The sequence below is a fragment of the Myxocyprinus asiaticus genome, chromosome 38 (assembly GCF_019703515.2).
Source record: "Myxocyprinus asiaticus isolate MX2 ecotype Aquarium Trade chromosome 38, UBuf_Myxa_2, whole genome shotgun sequence".
Classification (NCBI taxonomy): Eukaryota; Metazoa; Chordata; class Actinopteri; order Cypriniformes; family Catostomidae; genus Myxocyprinus; species Myxocyprinus asiaticus.
In genome coordinates this window covers 40,652,025-40,672,661 of record NC_059381.1, presented here as the reverse complement: position 1 = coordinate 40,672,661, position 20,637 = coordinate 40,652,025, and the positions used below count along the sequence as shown (strand labels likewise).

The window sequence follows — 20,637 nt, the reverse complement described above, 5'->3', positions numbered from 1 at the left end:
CGCCAACCTGTCACCGCCTCTTCAGCCCTTGGACCAACCTTGCATTTCTACGGGCAGGGGTTCCACTAGAGCAGGTCTCCAGGCGTGTTGTGGTTACGACGGACGCCTCCAAGACGGGCTGGGGCACCGTAGGCAACGGGCACACAGATACCGGCTCCTGGACTGGCCCCTGGCTGCATTGGCACATCAACTGCCTCGAGTTGTTGGCAGTACTGCTCGCCCTGCGGAGGTTCCGGCAGTTGATCCAGGGCTAGCACGTGTTGGTCTGGATGGACAACATGGCGATGGTAGCGTACATCAACCGTCAAGGCGGTCTGTGCTCCCGTTGCATGTCACAACTCGCCCGCTGTCTGCTCCTCTGGAGTCAGCAGTGCCTCAAGTCGCTGCGAGCCACTCACATCCTGGGCAACCTCAACACCACGGTGGACATGCTGTCACAACAGGCTATGCTCAGGGGAGAGTGGAGACTCCACCCCCAGGTGGTCCAGCTGATTTGGAGTCAATTCGGTAGAGCACAGGTAGACCTGTTTGCTTCCTGGGAATCCTCCCACTGCCTGCTTTGGTACACCCTGACCGAGGCACCCCTCGGTATAGACACGCTGGCACACAGCTGGCCCCAGGATTACGCAAATATGCATTTCCCCCAGTGAGCCTACTTGCACAGACCCTGTGCAAGGTCAAGGAGGACGAGGAGCAGGTCGTCCTTGTAGTACCCTACTGGCCCACCCAGATGTGGTTCTCAGACTTTACGCTCCTCGCAACAGCCCCCTGGTGAATTCCCCTGAGGAAGGACCTTCTTTCTCAGGGACGGGCACCATCTGGCTCCCATGACCAGACCTCTGGGATCTCCATGTCTGGCCCTTGGACGTGTAACGTCTGTGTAAGATCAGTGATGGCTAATTACACTTTGTTTGAAAAAAAACCTTTTAGCCTTTTGACATTTGCATATAAATTACTGACCTGGCCTCCGCGTTTACATTTATATGGGTGCTAAATTGCAGATGGTCGTTATCACTATCAAAAGGATGCTAAAACAGGTCGCCTCTGGAGTGTCTCCATCAAGCTTCAAACACATTCCAAAGAAAGGGGGTGACCCCCCGTGCCAGGCACCAGAGCAGTTGTCTGTCTCCAGTAATTCCAATACACGTCACACACACACCTAAAGACATTTTCTCTATTTAGGCCATAGTAAGCAGTTATAAATGTATCTGCTATATGCATGTGTTGTATGTATATTCCCCTATCATATTAACTTAGTTAAAACACTTTACTTGTATTAGTTAGACGTTAAATGCCTATATTCAAGTGTATGAGTGTATCTCTGCTTTAATATCGTCTGGAGGTTACCTTCTTGGTATCAAAATGATCTTCTCTTTATTTCTCACACAATAATGTACACCATGTGATTGTGAAATGCATCGAACAATTCTTACTATGTTTTGAATTAAAAGCTGCACTAGCGGTCCAGATCAGCAATAAAATGCGAATGGGCCATAAACGGAGACAAAGGATGTCTCTCCCGCTCAAAATGCATGCCTCTGATTGGCCACTCCACCCACAAAATGTGTGCGGCAATGAACTAGTAAAACTCCAGAACGCAGACTAATCATTGCTCAAAACTCTTCTTCTTGAGACCAACACACTCCAAAAACTCTCCTCTTGAGTTTAACCTTCTGGCAGTGTTTACCTTCAAGTAACTTTGTGGATTTCCTGTGGACTTCTTCAACTCACTCCTAAAGAAATCGTCGAGAACCTCGTCTACCGCATCAAGACTCTTATTCAGCAACAAACCAATGCAAGTAACCATTTACAACTGATTAGATGCGCGTTTAAGTTTGAACCCCTTTTAAGGTGAATTGTGCCTCTGATGATTCTCATTTAGGTTGTGGTTAACTGAGGTGAAATACTGCCTTCTTCGCTCTCTCTCTCTCTCCTTTCCTTACTTTCCTTCATTCTATATATGTATGTTTTGCTTAGTTTGTTTGTATGTTAATTATAGTTTCATTTATTAAATCCCTTATATTCACAATTGATTGTCTCTGTGTTCCTCTCACAATTCAAAGTCACTGAATGTTGCTCCTTGCTACATGCTAAACTACTGCTAGCGCTGTATAAGTAGGAAGGCTATTGTTCCTTGGCCAGGAAAGTAATCTTCCTAGAATTGATAAATAATTATATTGTCTGCTCGGTGGACGGACAGATCAAGTAATTGTAATATCGATTCTGCTACAGTTAATTCTAAGATCTAATCTAAATACTTATTATTAATTATAACCAGTTATAATTAATTATAAATGATTCCCTTTTTAAGCTAATTTGCTACAGACGGGACGTGGAAGACCTAAGTGGCCTACCACCCGCGGTGCCCACTCCACATGTGCTGGTTCCCTGTAGGTGACCCCATGTGATATCTTCCGCTAAATCATTTCCCTGTCAGTAAACTGCGTCTTACTTGGGCAGAGGCCCCTCTGCCCCCGGTCACCATGTTTGTAGAAACTCCTCCCCCCTCGGGTAGGACCTACCATGTGAATTCTCCACATGACATACTTCCGAAAAGACTCTGTAAGACCATGTGATGTATTTCCACTCAAACACAGCAGTCTGCCCATCTCGCACCGCCAGTCCACGTAACACAGTTCAGCTAGTTGTGGTGTTTTGTATAGGGACCCCTAGGTCACTACATCGACACAACATCGAGTGAGTGACAGATAGGGAACGTCCTGGTTACTTTCGTAAACCTCCGTTTCCTGATGGAGGGAACGAGACGATGTGTCCCTCTTGCCACAACACTGAACTACCCGCTGAAATGGCTCGGACCTTGTCTCAGCTCCTCAGCACAAAACCTGAATGAGTGGTTGTATACCAGCTCCTTTTATACCCATATGTCCGGGGGAGTGGCATGCAAATTCCACTCGCCAATTCCCATTGGCCTTTTTTCAAAAAGCAGAGGTGTTTGGGGCTCCCAAGAGTGACCTCTAGTGTCACTACATCGACACAATGTCTCAATCCCTCCATCAGGGAACGGGGGTTACGAAAGTAACCAGGACGTTTTTCTTTCTTGTTTTTTCATCAGTCAAAAAAATTGCTAACACTTTCCTTCCTTTGTCTGTTCTGCCGCTATTTAACAGAAAGAAGCGATCATATTAAAATTACCTCGGAAATTATTAAACAACATCTTTATTAAAAATGCAATTATATCAAATAATGTTGCCAAAAATGTCCAGTATTTAACGGAAGGCTACTCACGGGGCCGTTGACTCACCCGACCTACAGATCAAATTAGACAGTACTGCAAACCACAAAACTTGCAAAACCCTACATTTGATTTTGACACAGAATTTATCTTGTGTATGCGGTGTGCCTCTGCGCTTGAAGCTTACAAATATGTCCTGCACTTTGGCTGCTTTTTTATTGCTTTTTGCTGCCACAACATTTTTAAGACATAATACACATATGTAATAAAACATTGCCTATACATAACCAAGAAATGTTACATTTTTGGAGGCAAGGAAGTCCATTCCCTGCGCCACCTGTTTGGAGAACTTCAGCAAATCGATATTATCCAATGCCCATGTGTCCTCTCCTCCTCTGTTACAGGATCCTAAGTGTCAGGAAAGTCCAAGAATTATAAGGATTTCCATAACAGGTCATTTCAAAGATAGCTTTTTAGCACATACCCTGACTAAAATCTTTTGACAGTTGTGTTGATTGTGCGTCCTGGTAGCTGTCTGAGACAGAGTGAGTGACCCCATTTTTACTGCCACAAGAAAGAGAGAAAGTTTAAATTAGTGACAATAAAGGAGCCAATACTCACAGCTTCTACAAAAGATATTATAGCTTTTGTTACTTTGCTGGCCAGATGGATGCTACTGATTGACTGAGGGATATCTATAAAGTGGGCCTGTTGTGGCATGGCATGGGTGATGTAATATGGCACTGCTGACTATGTTGCATGCCAATGATAATAATCAGATAATCTTTAGTTATCCATCAATATATAATTTAGTATTGTGAAACATTACCAAACTTTGCATAATGTAATGCAGGTAGGAATCTCAGTTAAAGGGGTCATGTCATGAGGAATCAATATTTCCTTGATATTTTGATAAGAGGTCGTTGTATTATAAAACATACTGTAAGTTTCAGAAATCAAAACATTCTCTCCTTTCTGAAAAGAGCATTTATTGTTTCCACCCTGCAAAAACTACTTGTTTTTAAATCAGCCCAATAGTGACATATGAATGTGGTGAATATGCCCACCTCCACAACATACGTCACCATGAACTGAAAGAGTGGCTAAGGTGCTTCAACTCTATAAGTGGTACTATTGCTAATATAGTTTACTTTTAACCAACAAAAATATAAAGATGTTGAGTAAGGTCCGCAGATTTTGTTGTGTTCCTGGTTGTGGAAAAACTGCATCTCTGTACTGCCTTCTAAAGGATCCCAACTTTAGGAATGAGGACTAACCTTTGTTCAGCATATTTCTCTAAGGATTCTATTGAGAATAATTATGATTCAGGCTTTGCAAAGAAATGTATATTGAAAGCTGGAGCAGTGCCAGCTATCTCGTTATGATAGTAATGCTGGTGAATGACAAATTGAATACTACTGTATCCTCTGTCCGTGTTTGTTTGATTTGTAAGGAACTGTATTGACAGCAATTTCTGTTGCAAAATAAAACGAGGCTGAAAATAAACCATGATCAGGTCTCTAACGCAGAGCAGATCATGTTTATTACATGGTTACTTACCAAAGAAATACACAATTGCTTACAAAATATTGATGTGAGATTAAATTATTTTATTATGTAAGAAGAATTCATAGCACGGAGTGCAACAAACGACAATTGTGTAGTACACGCTAGTGGCTGCTGTCTCATCGGTCTTGTATTTGCCAGGACACCCCGTATTGATGCCAATTGTTCCATATTTAAGCAGCGAAACAGTCGAGGGGGATCCCCTCCCCAATGTAATTGAAAATAGAAAACAGGGTGGGAAAAAGTCATTTACTGTTTTGTGCAAAATCTTTTACTAACATTATAAGTGAACCTCAAGAAAAAATAATAAAGTAAAAAAGAAAAAGAAAAAAAGAAATAAGGATTAGTGCTTTGGTTGCTTATCAGATTTATTCCTTGAACTGCTTGTCAGAATGAATGAGAACCACATAGGCTGCACTGTAAAAAGTGTTCCCTTTCAAGTCGGTCACTTTGAAATAGAGTCAGTAGCTGACGCTATGGGAACTCTGAAGAGCAAAAGATCTCTGAAGAGGTGTTAGTGAGGCCAGCAGGGGAGACTCTGCAGCCTGTGTGGGTCCTAACCTTCAAGTATAGTGATGCAAATTGCAGTATAGAGTTTTTTGCACTATACTGCAAAAAGGCACCATCCTTCGGATGAGATGTAGCTGTTAGCTGACGCTATGGGAGCTTTTTGCAGGAGTGACAATCACTTAACTCTTTTAGAATAGGCTTGGCACTCTGCCCCCTGTTTGCGTATCATCACGGACATATGATGTATGATATGATATGACTGCAGCACGGTGCCATTTCATCAGGATTTTTCGACTGAAGGGTGGATAGCTCATCTCTCTGTTTCTTAACAGCGAGAAACCAGGAATGTGGCGAGCATACACAACGTACGCGAGACATTCCCTTTCAAGTCGGTCACCTTGACACTGCATCAGTTAGCTGACGCTATGGGTATCCAATACCATAATGCCATGCTACTGATTTGCACGCACAATGTGCACAATGCCTACTAGCCAATAAGGTAGTAAAGAGCATTGAAAGAACTCCCCTTTGTTTTGAAAAATAGGAAGGAAGAGGGGAAAAATAACCACATATGGTAGTATAGCCTAACAATGACACTAGCTGTCTCGGGTAGTGAAACATTCTATACAGCTCTACTTCACACACAGTGGGAAAGGAAGAGACAGAACGGTCATAAAATGGCACAAGCTGAGAGCGTAGTGAGCCATTAAATAACAAATCTTCATATGCAGAAGAGAAAGATAATATGGTCACATCTGCACTGGTCTCAGAACAGTTTGAAATGCACCTTATTTTCATCCTAACTCCATATTGCAATTTGTGTGCAATACGACTGCATGCTGCACGGTGCGGCTTGAGCATTGATCCCTGCTATGTTTTATTTTTATTCTATTTTAACGCTTTATTTTTAAGTTGTTTCTTATTCCTTTTTAGTTGGTTTTATCATGTATTTTATTTCATTGTATTTTATTTCATTATATTATCATATTTTATTAATTTTTTCAGACATTTTACTATTTTATACAACAATATGTGGCTAAGCTGAGGGAAACAAATGAACTATGGAGATGCGCTCAAATGAGGAAAATGACTTCGAGATGTGCTCGATCGAGACTGAACTGTTGGCATTGGAGAAAAAAAATACAGGGACTGTTGGAGAAGCAGGACCGACTCCGTAAGCAGAAGATTCTGCTGGAGGCTACCTGGGTTGTTGCTGATGCATCATGACATGTGATTGCACCAGGATCCGGTGAGGACTCTGGAGCCGCATCAACGTCTATGCAAGGAGTCTTAGCCCTAGCGATCAAACAACACATCGGATTAAGACGGCCCAAGACTGCTTCATCCCTGCCCCATCCTACAATGGTCCCTGGTTATAACAACATCGGAAACCAACGTTCGATCTTGCCACCAGCAATTGATACAAGCCACTCCATACCCTCAGCTCTCCAGACTTGCACCCTCTGTGTCCACCCCGAGATACTGTCATCATCGGCAGTTCCATCATTTGGCATGTGAAAGTAGCCACAAAACATGGAAAGGTGCACAAATCACTGTTTTCCTGGTGCACGAGTGCTTGATGTTGCTGCCCAAATACCTGCTGTCTTGAATCAGGCCATGAATTTTGGGGCAGCTGTTGTTCATCTGAATTTAAAATCTGAAATTTTAAAGAAGGACTTCAGCACGCTGGTTGACACTGTGCGGGAAACAACATCGGATACACAGATTTTAATCTCTTGACAATTGCCGACCTACAAACGAGGTAATGAATATTTTAGTAGACTTCTTGCACTAAATATCTGGCATGCAACATGGTGCAACAAGCAGAACTTGGATTTTATTAATAACTTCTGGGGTCAAGCATGATTTTATCACGTTGATGGCCTGCATCCTAGGAAAACTGGTGCACACTATTTGTCAGACAAGTTTATGAATGCCTTTGGTTGTTAGTGACAAGTGAGAAGCATCCCTGTAAGTGACAATATCTTGAAAAGTGTTATAACGAGACAGGGATATCAAACTGTCGTCAGTAATATTGAAACTGTTGTCACTTGTAGAAATGATCACACTAAAATGTCTAACCATATGAGAAAGATGAATCTCAAACATGTAATGTTGAAAGACTCAAATTCCACATGTACTCGGAAAAGTGAAGATAAACCAAATATGGCATATTTCAACGTGAGGTCTCTACGAAGTAAAACTTTTGTTATCCATGATATTATATCTGAGCGACAATTAGACTGTTTGTTCCAGGTTATACATAGGTGGGATAGCCGCTATTTTTAACCAGTCTTTGTGCTGTAAGGAAGTTGTTTTTGGTGATTTTAGTTACTTTGAGTATCTAGCGATGGAATTGTCAGGAAATCCATCAATACTGTTATTAAATATATATCGCCCTCCTAAGCATAATTCCTGTGTTTATCAGTTTTCTGAACTTTAACTTTGTGTGTCACTAATTAAGACAAGATTCTTATTATTGGTGATTTTAATATTCATGTTGATGACTGCACTGACTGCAAAGCAGCAGAATTTGTACAACTTTTAAACTCGATTGATATTATTTTTTACAAATCTGTCACAGTCTGTCTCCCTCGTGTTTCCTAGGACTCTTATTTTGAAGTGTTTCCCCCGCACAACGTTTCCCATCATGCACTGCCCTCATCACTGCCATCTGTTCCCCATTGTTCTCACCTGTTTTCCATTCCCTCGTTAGCCCTTGTGTGTGTATATATATATATAAATCCAAGCCCTCCATGGCTCCTTGCTCCAAGCCATCCATGGCTCTTTGCTCCAAGCCCTCCACGGCCAAAGAGCCAGCGCCCATGCCTGTAGCTTCAACTGTCCCAGAGCCAATGCCTGTGGCCTCGCCTGCTCCCGTGACTACGCTCCCAGCTGTCCGGAAAAGGAGGAGAAGGAAAGGGACACCTTCTCCCAAGTCTCTGCCCATGCTCACGACCACGGTGGTCATTCCCCAGTCACTGCCAGTGCTCACGACCACAGAGGTCATTCCCCAGTCGCTGCGAGCACTCACGACCACGGAGGTCATTCCCCATTCGCTGCCAGCGCTCACGACCACAGAGGTCGTTCCCCAGTCGCTGCCAGCGCTCACGACCACGGAGGTCGTTCCCCAGTCGCTGCCAGTGCTCACGACCACGGAGGTCTGTTCCCAGTCGCTGCCAGCTCTCGTCGAGCCTCCCACGGCTCCGCCTTCCATGGCTTCTCCCCTCGAGCCTCCCAGGGCACTGCCTTCCATGGCTTCGCCCCTCGAGCCTCCCAGGGTTCCGCCTTCCATGGCCTATCCCCTCGAGCCTCCTCTGCCTTCTTTCGTCGAACCTCTCCTGGCTCCGCCTGCCTTCGTCAAGCCTGTCCTGGCTCTGCCCTCAGAGTCTTCCATGGCTCCGCCCTCAGAGACTTCCACGGCTCTGCCCTCTCCCCCAGAGGCTCCTCCTCCAGTGGTTCCACCCCCTCCCCCAGAGACGACTCCTCCAGCAGTTCCGCCCGCTCCTCCAGAGACTCCTATTTAAGCGGCTCTACCCGCCCCTCCTCCTGCGGCTCCACCACCTGACTCAGTCCCTGCACTGTGGCCACCCCCCAGGCCTCCTGACCCAGTCCCAGCCCTGTGGCCACGCCCCAGGCCTCCTGACCCAGTCCCGGCCCTATAGCTGCCTCCCAGACCCCCCGACCCAGTCCCTGCCCTGAGGCCGCCTCCCAGACCTCCGGACCCAGTCTCTACCCTGGGGTCTCCTCCCTGGCCACCTGGTCATTTTCCGGGTCCCCTTCCTCACCTGTATCTTCCTGCCCTCCTCAGCTATCTTTAGGGTGCCAGGAGTCGCCCCTTAAAGGGGGGGTTATGTTACAATCTGTCTCCCTTGTGTTTCCTATGACTCTTATTTTGAAGTGTTTCCCCCGGATTACGTTTCCCATCATGCACTGCCCTCATCACTGCCATCTGTTCCTCATTGTTCTCACCCGTTTTCCATTCCCTCATTAGCCCTTGTGTGTGTATATATACCCTCTGGTTTTGCATTTCTTTTTCAGTTTTTTTTTTGTTGCTTTATGAGTTCATGTCTGTTTGTTTCACTATTAACATCTTCATTAAAAGCCTGCATTTAGATCCAGCGTCTCCCGTCTCATCTCAGCAGTCACTCATTACAATATCAGTGGAACAACACACAATCTAGGGCATACATTAAATCTTGATATTTCACACGGAATTCCTATTGTTGTAAATGATACAATTGACTTTTCAGTCTCAGATCAGTACTGCTTATTTTTTTACATTTTAGTCGATAATGTAAAGGCCCCCACAGAGAGAATAATTAAGAAACGTTATCTTAACACATTCATGTTAAACCATATTTACAAACATTGCCAAAGTCAGTCAATATACAATGAAATGCTTACCGTACATAAAAAAGTTAATAGATTCAATATTTTGTTTAAATCAATTCTAGATGCTATAGCTCCAGTAAAAAGAAAAAAGAAAAGTTTAACTAAAGAAATGCCTTGGAGAAATGAGCGCACTTGTCACTTTAAGAGAGAATGCCGCAGAGCGGACCGTCTCTTCGCGGTGAACAGTTAATTTAGTTTTCTGCCAATTTTAATTAATCAGATTCGGTACTACACCAATGCTGTACATTCTGAACTGCAGACATTTTATTCCAAGATTATTAATGAGAAGAGTATCAATCCCAGAGTGCTTTTTTCTACTATAGATCACCTTTTAAATTACCACACCTCTTTACTTTAGCCCCCTGTATGATGAATTGTGATGAATTTGCTTTATCTTTCAATCAGAAAATAGCTCATATCAGATCCAATATTATGCACTGTAGTAACATTGCACCTGAAGAAAAAGAAAATCCACCTCAATTTACAATGAACGTCTTCAGGACAATTAATAAAGAGCAGCTTTTGCAAATAATATCACAATTAAAATGCTCTACGTGCTCTTTTGACCCTTTTCCCACAACATCTTTTAAAGAAGTCGCAGACTGCCTGATTGATGATGGTCTTGATATTGTAAATTGCTCCTTAGAAACTGGTAATTTTCCAAATGCCCTTAAATGTGCTGTTGTGCAACCACTTCTTAAGTAAAGCAACCTGGATCCTACTGTTCTCAATAATTTTAGACCAATTTAAAATGTAACATTTTTAAGCAAGATTTTAGAAATGTTTTTATTTAAACAGCTCAATCACTTTTTAGATAAACACAATTTGTGTGAGAAGTATCAGTCGGGCTTCAGAAACAGTCATTGCACTGAAATGGCATTGTTAAAAGTTGTGAATGATCTTAGACTGAGTACTGATGAGAGGAATGCATCAGTCCTAGTCCTTTTGGACCTAAGTGGAGCCTTGAATACTGTAGATCACAGTACTCTGCTTAACAGACTTGAGAACCTCAAAGGTTTTCAGGCACTGTCTTAAATAGGATCAGATCATACATTACTGGGAGGCATTATTTTATTATATTAGGTGGCAGTACCTCTACTAAACATGACATACTATATGGTGTTCCACAAGGGTCAATTATTGGACCACTTTTATTTACATTGTATATGCTGCCGTTGGGTAACATTATTCATGAATATGAGGTAAACTATCATTTTTATGCTGACAACACTCAATTATATATCTGTGTAGAGCCCAATGAAATAGAAGCATTAAAGAGATTGTCTGAATATTTGTCCAACATCCTTTTATGGATTAACACAAACTTTTTGCATTTAAATGAACATTAAACAGAGATTCTTATTGTTGATTCAAAACATGAGAGGGAAAGAACTGAAACTACACTAGGTACTCTGGCTTTGCAGTCAAAAACAGAGGTGAAGAACCTTGGTGTCATTCTAGATTGTGATCTGAATTTTAAGTCTCATATAAATTATGTTAAGAAGACCTGTTTTTATCATCTTAGAAATATAGCACGAATTCGACCTTTGTTTCATTTGATGATGAGAAAAAATTTATTCATGCTTTTATTTTTTCTCGTATTGACTATTGTAATGCACTTTATACTGGCTTACCTAAGAGTTGTATAGATAGACTGCAGCCAGAGTTCTTACAAGATCCAAAAACAGAGATAACATTACACAAATTTTAGCTAATTTACATTGGCTACCTGTTTAGTACAGGATTGATTTTAAGGTTCTTTTAATGGTTTTTAAAGCACTTAATGCCTGAGCACCGTCATACATTTCTGACTGTTTATCAAATTATGTTCCAACTCACAGTTTGAGGTCTTCCAATACAGAATTTCTTACATACTGTAATGTAAATCTTAATATATCTAGTGAAGCTACTTTTAGCCATTATGAGTTTTACCAGTTGAAATTAGACAAGCATCAAGCATTTACATTTTTAAAAAGCATTTGAAGACATCTTTTTAAACTAGCATTTGATTGATCTATGTTTTTTTTTATTATTATTATTAATTATCAATGTATTCAGTTTGTATCTTTTTACTTTTGTTTTCCCTACATTTCTTTTAATTGTTTTTTATATTTTATCTTTGTACTCTTTCATTTTAATTGATTTGTTTTAGTTTGTCTGAAATGTTGAATTCTATGTTTTTTTTTATACTTTCAACTGTTATTATTATTATTATTATTAATAACATAAGAAAGAATAACCCACCTTCGCAGCCAAAATCTAGGAAGAGAGGAAAGAAATATTTAAGTTATAGACATGCAGGGCTTTCATGTTCCCATTGGTACTGACAATACTGCCGTTGTGGCGTACATAAATCGCCAAGGAGGGGTGCAGCTATTAACCATGAGGATGAAGTTTCTACTCTCCTAATTTGATGCCCTGACACAAAAAAAAAAGTCTGAAAGTCAGTTCAGGTGACCTGGGACGTGCACTGCACATATTGAGATCCAACATCAGGAATAGCTGCACCCCTCCTTGGCGATTTATGTATGCCACAATGTCAGTATTGTCAGTACCAATGAGAACATGAAAGCCCTGCATGTCTGACTGGAAAGCTCTCAGAGCTAAAAGTACTGCAAGCAGTTCCAAGTGATTTATTTGTCTAGGTGCTGAAAGCCAGACAACCGTCAAACAGGGTTCCCCAGCCTGTGTTGGATGCGTCCTTCGTGACAACTTTGCAACTGACCACTGGGTAGAGTGCAATGCCCTCCTGAGAGTATATGGGTGTTCTGCAAATAGCTAGCGCGGCTAAGCAGCAGCTCATCACTAATGACGTAAATGAAAGTGTCGCCACATGTGAGAAGGGACTCTCGAGTTGACCCAACCCTGGAGAGGCCTCATATGAAATAAACCCATAGGGTTGACACGGCTGCTGTAATGCTACCCTCTGGCTAGAAACTCTTCAAACACTGGATCATAGCTCTGACAACATAAGCCAGATATGACGCTTGATGGACACCAGGCTCCCCATAGATCTGCCAATGGCTTGGACAGTTATTTGGTGGGCCAGAGTTTCAAATCCGTGGCGTGACGCACCTCTTGATAAGGCTCTGGGCTGCTCTCATTCATGTCCTTCAGTAGGTCAGTTTGGCTGGCCTGCAAGACCGGCATGATGTGCAAAGCCGAACCAGCCCTGCCTACTGCAGTGTAAATCTTACCTACTAATGTAGACGTAAGCTTACATGGCTTGAACGGATGGCAGCTTAGAATTCCACGCCAGCCTGGAAGAGAAGGGGCACAAATAGGCTGCAACTACCTCTTCAACTGGGGAGATCTCAGTATATCCTCTAGTTGTGGCATGGTCGAGTGACGTTAAGGCCGCTTCATGAAGGATGGTGGGCTGTGGCCCATACTGGACTTGAGGTGCTTGAACTGGACACTCAAAAAGTCTCCATTCAAGATGGTTACTCAGACATTTTGTCTTATGTCCATCTGTTTGACTGGTTCATGTCAATAAACCTGAAAAATGTGTACTTTCATGTAAAAATAGCCCCTTGCCACAGGCCATTCTTGAGCTTCACCTTTGAGGGGACTGCATACCAGTTCAAAGTCCTGCCCTTCGGCTTGTCCCTGGCTTGCCGCACATTTACCATATGTGTTGATACAGCGGTCCCTCTGCTGAGGCTGAGTGGTGTCCATCTTTTGAGTTACCGCAATGATTGGTTGCTTTTAACACAATCGGAGGAACTGGTGTGCAAGCACAGGGACCTGTTGCTTATGCACTTGGAGCATTTGGGCCTCAAAGTCAATTGGATGAACATAAATTGTTAAGGGGTTTGCTATCTCGACAGATGTTGGCTATGGTTGGCTATCTGATGTGCTGTCAATATATTTGTGATGCATGTCTCCGGTCACCTGAATTTTGGGGCAGACTTGCCCTCACCTTCTACACCAACTGCTGTGCAAGGTTAGGGAAAACAAGTAAACCATGTGGTTGGTTGCGCTTGAGTGGCCCGACTGCCATTGGTTTATACAGAGCTGGTAGAGTTGTTGGATGCTTCCCCTTGGGAAATTACCTTGAAGAGGGATCTGCTCTCGCAAGCTCTAGGCACGATCTGGCATTTCCAGCTGGAGCTGTGGAAACTTCATGTCTGGCCCCTAAATGGGGCTTGTCTGAAACTCAGGGGTTGTCGCAGCCAGTGCTCGGCACCATACTCCATCCACGCTTAAAGTGTATATTGTTCTCATAACAACAGGCCACAACCCTCTGGGTGGTTTGTCAGTGGAAAAACGTAGTTTGGTCAGTAAGTGGAGCTACACGACTGAGGTCCTCTCACCCCCTACCGTTCTGATATGGGACCAAGTGATGCTATTGAATGTGCTTATGGGTTTCCCATTTGAGCCACTAGACACGGTAAGCTTATGCATACTCTCCCTGAAGATTTTGCTGCTACTCGCTTCGGCTTCAGTCAAATGTGTTGGGAACCTTCAGACCTTGTTGGTCAAAGACTCTTGCTTAAGCCGGCATCTCACTAGCTGATTTTTCCAATTATTTTCAGGTGTTAGCTTCATTAACATAATCACCGGCCAGGCAGAGGGAGATGGGGCACGCATTAGTCTCTCAGTGGGATGTGTTAATCACTTGACCGTTGGGACTCCCTGTTCAGTTAATGGCTTGAAAACTGAAAAAAAAAAAACACATCAGGCTTGTATGAAATTATCACATGCTGTGGGTGGGCGGGTACACATCACCAAGGCAGTGAACAATGATTGCAGTTCATGCATAAAAGAGTGTTTTTTCCTGAAGGATGGTAGCAATTTGTTTTCTCTAAAAAAAAAAAAAGCATGGCATCTGGAAAGTGCTCATGGACGGTGCATTTTGAGAAGAAGCTTACTGCTCTTTGACAGACCAATAAATATCATGACAGACCATTAAAAGAAAAAACTTCTGCTGCCCAGATCTTTGCATAGCATGACAATAAATGTGTAAAATCTTTTACATTTAGTACTTGGGTCTTATATTATTTCATATAACGTAAACATAAGCTTTATATTTGTATACAGCTTAAGATTATATGAATATATTGTAGTTTCCATTTATATAATAATATGTATAAATATGCATACCTTACAAGTTTGTACTTTTGTTTTATTTTAGTTCATGGTACTATAATATACTTTTGAGTAGTTAGTTGAAAGTTTTGAAGAGACTTTCTACCAGATTACACACTGGTGCTGAGATCTTTGCACAGTGTGACAATAAATGTGTGAAAGAAAAGGATGCTATTTTTTTTGCCATGTGTTCTCAATAGAACATGTCTTTAAAAAACAACCTAACATTGCAGATGCTGCAGACTCTTGGAGTAATATTGAAAAATATTGTGTATTCAAAAGCTTGAGGTAGATTGGCTGCAAAAATGGGGCATGACAGTGAAGCATTGAGAAAAGTCAAAGGCAGTCGTTAAGTGTAACATCTTCCCTCCTATTTTAACTGGTAAGTGTGACAGGCTTACCAACTAGGAAGGAAAGATCAGCAACAACAGTCACTTAGTGTGACACTCCCCACCTAAATCGAGTTGTTCAGAGTCTAGTCTACTAGTGTGACACCAGCTTTAAAGTTCAGACCGGGCTTGTCTAAAGCTGTCCTCAAGCCCAGGGAAGGTTATGTGCCAAAGAGTTGGTCACTCCATTCAGAGCTCAGGTTGTCACCTTGTAAGCATTCTCTCCTCCTCTGTTTGAGTCAGATGATGCTAAGAGACTGCATATGCTTTGTCCTGTAAGGCCGTTGGGCATGTACATATTGCCCGAACGAGTCAATCTAGACTGTCTGATCAGCTCTTTGTTTGCTTCAACGCAGCGTCGAACTGACCAACCTTATTGGGAATGTCTCGTTTACGACTGTAACCTTGTTTCCTGAAAGGAGGGGGACACTGTGTAACTTTTCGCACTACTGAATTCTCACTGTTATGTGACAGAGATGGCTCCTCCCTTTACTCAAAAAATTCTGACAAAAATGTTGCTGTGCTCCTGTTTAGATGCATGCATAAGGGGCGGAGCACCAGGGACCATCTGCCAATGAGATCTGTGTGATCCCATAAGGGCTTCAGAGATCGTCACTCCTGGGAGCAGTTCCCATAGTGTCAGCTACTAAAAAAGAAATTATGATCCACCATTAATTTTTATTGAAAGTATTCCCGTTACATGTATTCTGTTACTCCCCAACACTGAATATAGTGTACTCAAACTGATCTAGACATGTTAACTAATATTTTTGAACTGAATAAAACCAGTTAATTTAGATGTTACCACGTGAAGTACACTTTTTAGGTTAACATTTTTGTTATTGTGGGTTTCCCGATAATGTTGCAACTTACACTTTAGAGATCTTATTTAACATATATGTTATTTAATTTATGGCGTTACACATTTCCCAAACTAGCACGTAGATAAATTGTTATTAAGTAGAATTGAAATTTATTGCTTTTTTACTGGAGCTGTCTGGTCCAAAAGTGCTAAATTAAGGCAGAAACGTCCGCTAATACAGTATGTCTAGGAGTTTGTTTTTGTAAAAATAGTGGGGAAATACTGGCAAACACAGAAATTCTATGTAATCTTGTTGAGGTGCCAAAAATGATTAAATATTACTGAATTTAATAAAATAAATAATAATGTCTTTGGTTAGACTAGATATCTTACTGATATTAAACTTCATAGAGATCAATGAAAGTGATCCAAGATGCATACTATTTGTTTGCACATAAGTCTATTGGCTATACAGACTGCAAACACATGCACTGAAAAAAGTGGTAACCTGCAACTGCTACCTCAATAATCTATTTTAACTTGATTTAATACCCCAAAATGACTTTTGTTGGTGTAAACTAATAGGTGTGTAAATGTGTTGGTGTAACCTCAGGAAAATTTAGTCAGATTTGGAATAAAACCAGTTAATATGGATGTTACCACATGAAGAACATATTTGATTTTTTAAAAACCCTAATAAGCCTTAAGTATAAAAAAAAAGGATGATGAGTTCAAGCCAACATAACAATAACAGAAAATAACTTTTACTGTTAATAAAAAATAAAAATAAAAATATGTCTGTTAATTGTCTTACACGGGACAGAAGATTGAGATGAACATACCTTGTAGAACAGCTCCTTTGAACTGCTACATTCTTGTAGAGGTTTAAATCCTTTGGGAAACTTTGAACACCTAAAACAGTGTTCACAAATGTTTCTGCTCTTTGTCGCAAGAAGTTGAGGAGGTCACCGTGGCAGCAGTACTCTGTTATCATCAGCATTGGGCCTATGTCAGACCAAAATCAAAATTATAGTACAAATTGCTTTGGCTTTTTTTAATTTTAAAGCTGAAGTGAATATGTTTTGTGACACAAGCATCATCAAACGGATTTGCATAAATAATCATTTAACCTGTTACCTGGCACCCTCACTTTGGTGCGGAACGGGGTAAATGACATACCCAAAATAAAAGGTTTACTGCTCATGAGTCCCTCTGACTACACACATAATCAAGGTAGCTTTAGAAAGCTAACAGTTGAGACTCCATATTACTTCCCCCATCTTACATTGGTTGCATAACAGATAGTCCTGCTAAGCTAATGTCATTTTGTCGGGCTTGGCGAGCCAACAAACAGAAGAATTCTAATAGTGCCACAGAGCAGTGTTAACGATTACACTAGGTGAAATCAACCTACAACTTATAGTTGTGTTATATTAGTTGACTTATAGTCCAATCTTGCCACCGCTAGGAAGTGCAATCGAGCTTGAAATCATCATTGCCAAGGTAGTCTCAGCCTCAGATGGCACGCTTTCAGACCACCCACAGTCCATTCTCTAACTGTCTGATGCTTGTAACACAGAACACTGGATAACGCCTTCTTGATCAACTCAGCGCAAATCTGATTGGCTGGTTCGATGGTAGTTCCACGAGTAGAAGCACACGGAACATTTTATCAGTCAGCCTGGAAGAGGGGTTGTGTTCACAAGGTTCTGCGTTGAGAGAATGAGCACTTTTGAGGACGAAATAATCACGGAATTTGCCCAAGTTTTCCAGGTTATTGACATCAAATTTTTTAAAGATATTCAGAGTTTCATTTGAGGCACATAGCAGAAAGTAAAGCAGAACATTTTCTGCTTTGTTTACTAAGTTATGTCTGTGAAATTCTCTATAATGAGGTTTTCTGTGCTGTGCTTCGCGCACAATTATATAAATAATTTTTTCTATTATTATGGTATGATATATCTTCGATAACCCCACCCCTAAACACCCCTTGATGACAAAACCAATTGTTATTGGTTGTTTTACATGTCAGTTACATGGCTGTTCCTGCCTAAATGGGTGGTTGTTGGCCAATTGAAGCTGCTATAGAGCCCAGACCTATGCCGCAGTCATAGTTAGACTGTCACCAAGGAGACTGCTATGGCAATATTTATTGTGAAAGATTAGTTATATTTTGGTCTGTTCTCACCCAAAATCGATTGAATCAATTAGAAAAACATGGATTAAACCACTGCAGTATGGATTACATTTACGCTTCCTTTTTGGAGCTTGAAAATTTGGGGCCGTATGTATAAAGCCACTTAGAGTAAAATTTGAGTCTTAAGTGTGTCAAAATTCTAAAAATGATGTCATTTTACTCTTATTCCTTGACTTAAGAATAAGTGCGATTCATAAAAGTTCATAAGTGTTAAGACATGGTCTCAGCTCCTAAATTGTTTAAGAGTGCTGGAGAGGTATCCTAACCTAGTTAGGAGTAGCACAATGACTGTGTTCCATGGAGACAACACACTCTACAACAAAGGAACAATGTGTTGGACTTATGAAAGTGGAATTTGGGCAAATGGGTTTTGTATTTGAGGGAAATGAATTCCACCAATATAATTTTTTAATTGCAGCACATTTTTTCATTAATACATTGAAACTCATTGTTTTGAATTAAGCATTTGAAAAATGTGATGGGCTACATACCTAAACTTTCAGAGGGCTGAAACAACTAATTAATAAAATCTAAATATCACTTAAATTATCAAAATCAATGATGAAAATAATCAACAATGAATTCAATTATGATTAGCTGCAACCTCCGTCAGTGACACCACTTTACAGTAGTGAAAATGTGTTTCTATGGGAAAAAAGACATTTAAAAAATGGTACAGAGCTACATCTAAAAAAGCCCAAACACAAACACTATATAAAACAATTAATAAGCTCATAGTTTTGTGTGGGGTTTCAGGTGCAGATTCCTTCTGCAGTTTAATGTACTTGAGAGACGTTTAACCCTAGCTCATAACTTACATTTTACTGATTTATTCTTATTTCTAAATATTATAAACTCAAAATCATGCAAGTTTCCATTGTTTTGCAAAACAACTTATACAAAACATCAAGCGAGTCATTATTACTTCAAATAGGCCAAAAAATAAATAAATTAAACAAAAAATAGGCTTACTTCATGGAGTGTGCGCCAATGCCACTCAACCAAATGGTGTGCTATGATGAAATATTGCTGATATGTTGAATGTCAAATTTCTGCCAAAATGGAACCATGTTTAACAGAAATCTTACATGTAGCTGCAATGGGATTACAACAGTTTGTTTTATTATCATTTCATCATATGAAATGCATATGTGATTATATTGCAAGATTTTGCATTTTGATTTTTTGTTGCCTTCAATTTACACATTGTTTGATGACAACATTCAGCAATATGTGGACTAATGTTTAAAATACATGAAATTAAATTTGGCTTCTCATTTGATTAATCAAATAATTAATCAACAGAAAATAACCTATTATCAAAACATTGTTTTATAATGTGTTGTATTAAATCATGAATGAATGAATGGTGTCATACCAGCTGGGACATATTACCCTTGAAGGCTCACTATTGGCTTATTCAGTGTTTGAGGGTGGCCATTTTGGGTCAACATCATTGTTGTCCTTATTTCACAACACTTAAGTGTCACCTCAGTCAACACTTAAGAATCAGTCTTAGACTTTGCTGAAAGTTGCTTTTAGCACCTTTATAAAAACTCCTACTTTTAACACAAGTCCTACTCTTTGCTAAGAATTTTTTGACACTTAAGTCAAAGCTTAAGGCTATTCTTAAGATGATTTCTGAGACGTTTTATACATACAGCCCCTGGTCTCCTTTCACTTGCATTGTATGGACAAACAGACATCATATATCCATTCAAATATCTTTGTGTTCCATGAACAAAAGAAAGACATACAAGTTTGAGACGGCATAAGGGTGGGTAAATGATGATAGAATCATCATTTTTAGGTGAACTATTCTGTAAGGCTGGGATATGAGGAAGATTTCTAACATCTAAAAAAATTACACAAATAGTCTTTAAGTAGTTTGGTGGTGTGGTGAAGTGACTAAATCTTTAGGGCTGTTAAGTTTAAGCTTGCTGGTTTGAGCCTTGCAGGTGGCAGAGCCTTACACATCTACACTATATTGCCAAAAGTATTCGCTCATCTGCCTTTAGACGCATATGAACTTAATTGATATCCCATTCTTAATCCATAGGGTTTAATATGACATCGGCCCACCCTTTGCAGCTATAACAGCTTCAACTCTTCTGGGAAGGCTTTCCACAAGGTTTAGGAGTGTGTTTATGGGAATTTTTGACCATTCTTCCAGAAGCGCATTTGTGAGGTCAGACACTGATGTTGGACGAGAAGGTCTGGCTCGCAGTCTTTGATCTAATCCCATAATCTCATCCCAAAGGTGCTCTGTCGGGTTGAGGTCAGGACTCTGTGCAGGCCAGTCAAGTTCTTCCACACCAAACTCGCTCATCCATGTCTTTATGGACCTTGCTTTGTGCACTGGTGCGCAGTCATGTTGGAACAGGATGGGGCCATCCCCAAACTGTTCCCACAAAGTTGGGAGCTTGGAATTGTCCAAAATCTCTTGGTATGCTGAAGCATTCAGAGTTCCTTTCACTGGAACTAAGGGGCCAAG

The 20,637-nt window shown here is 40.9% G+C and overlaps 1 protein-coding gene across 5 annotated transcripts in view; it reads right to left on the bottom strand.

Annotated features, from left to right (window-relative positions):
* Positions 1 to 20,637, bottom strand: part of csf1rb (colony stimulating factor 1 receptor, b) — an 81,865-nt gene that overhangs the window by 9,549 nt on the left and 51,679 nt on the right. For all 5 annotated transcript variants that reach the window (XM_051677948.1, XM_051677949.1, XM_051677950.1 and 2 more), the window contains 3 exons: positions 16,789 to 16,951; positions 3,678 to 3,757; positions 3,495 to 3,601 (listed from right to left, as the gene is read on the bottom strand). In XM_051677948.1, coding sequence (XP_051533908.1) covers positions 3,495 to 3,601; positions 3,678 to 3,757; positions 16,789 to 16,951 — 350 coding nt within the window. The remainder of the gene's footprint in view (positions 1 to 3,494; positions 3,602 to 3,677; positions 3,758 to 16,788; positions 16,952 to 20,637) is intronic.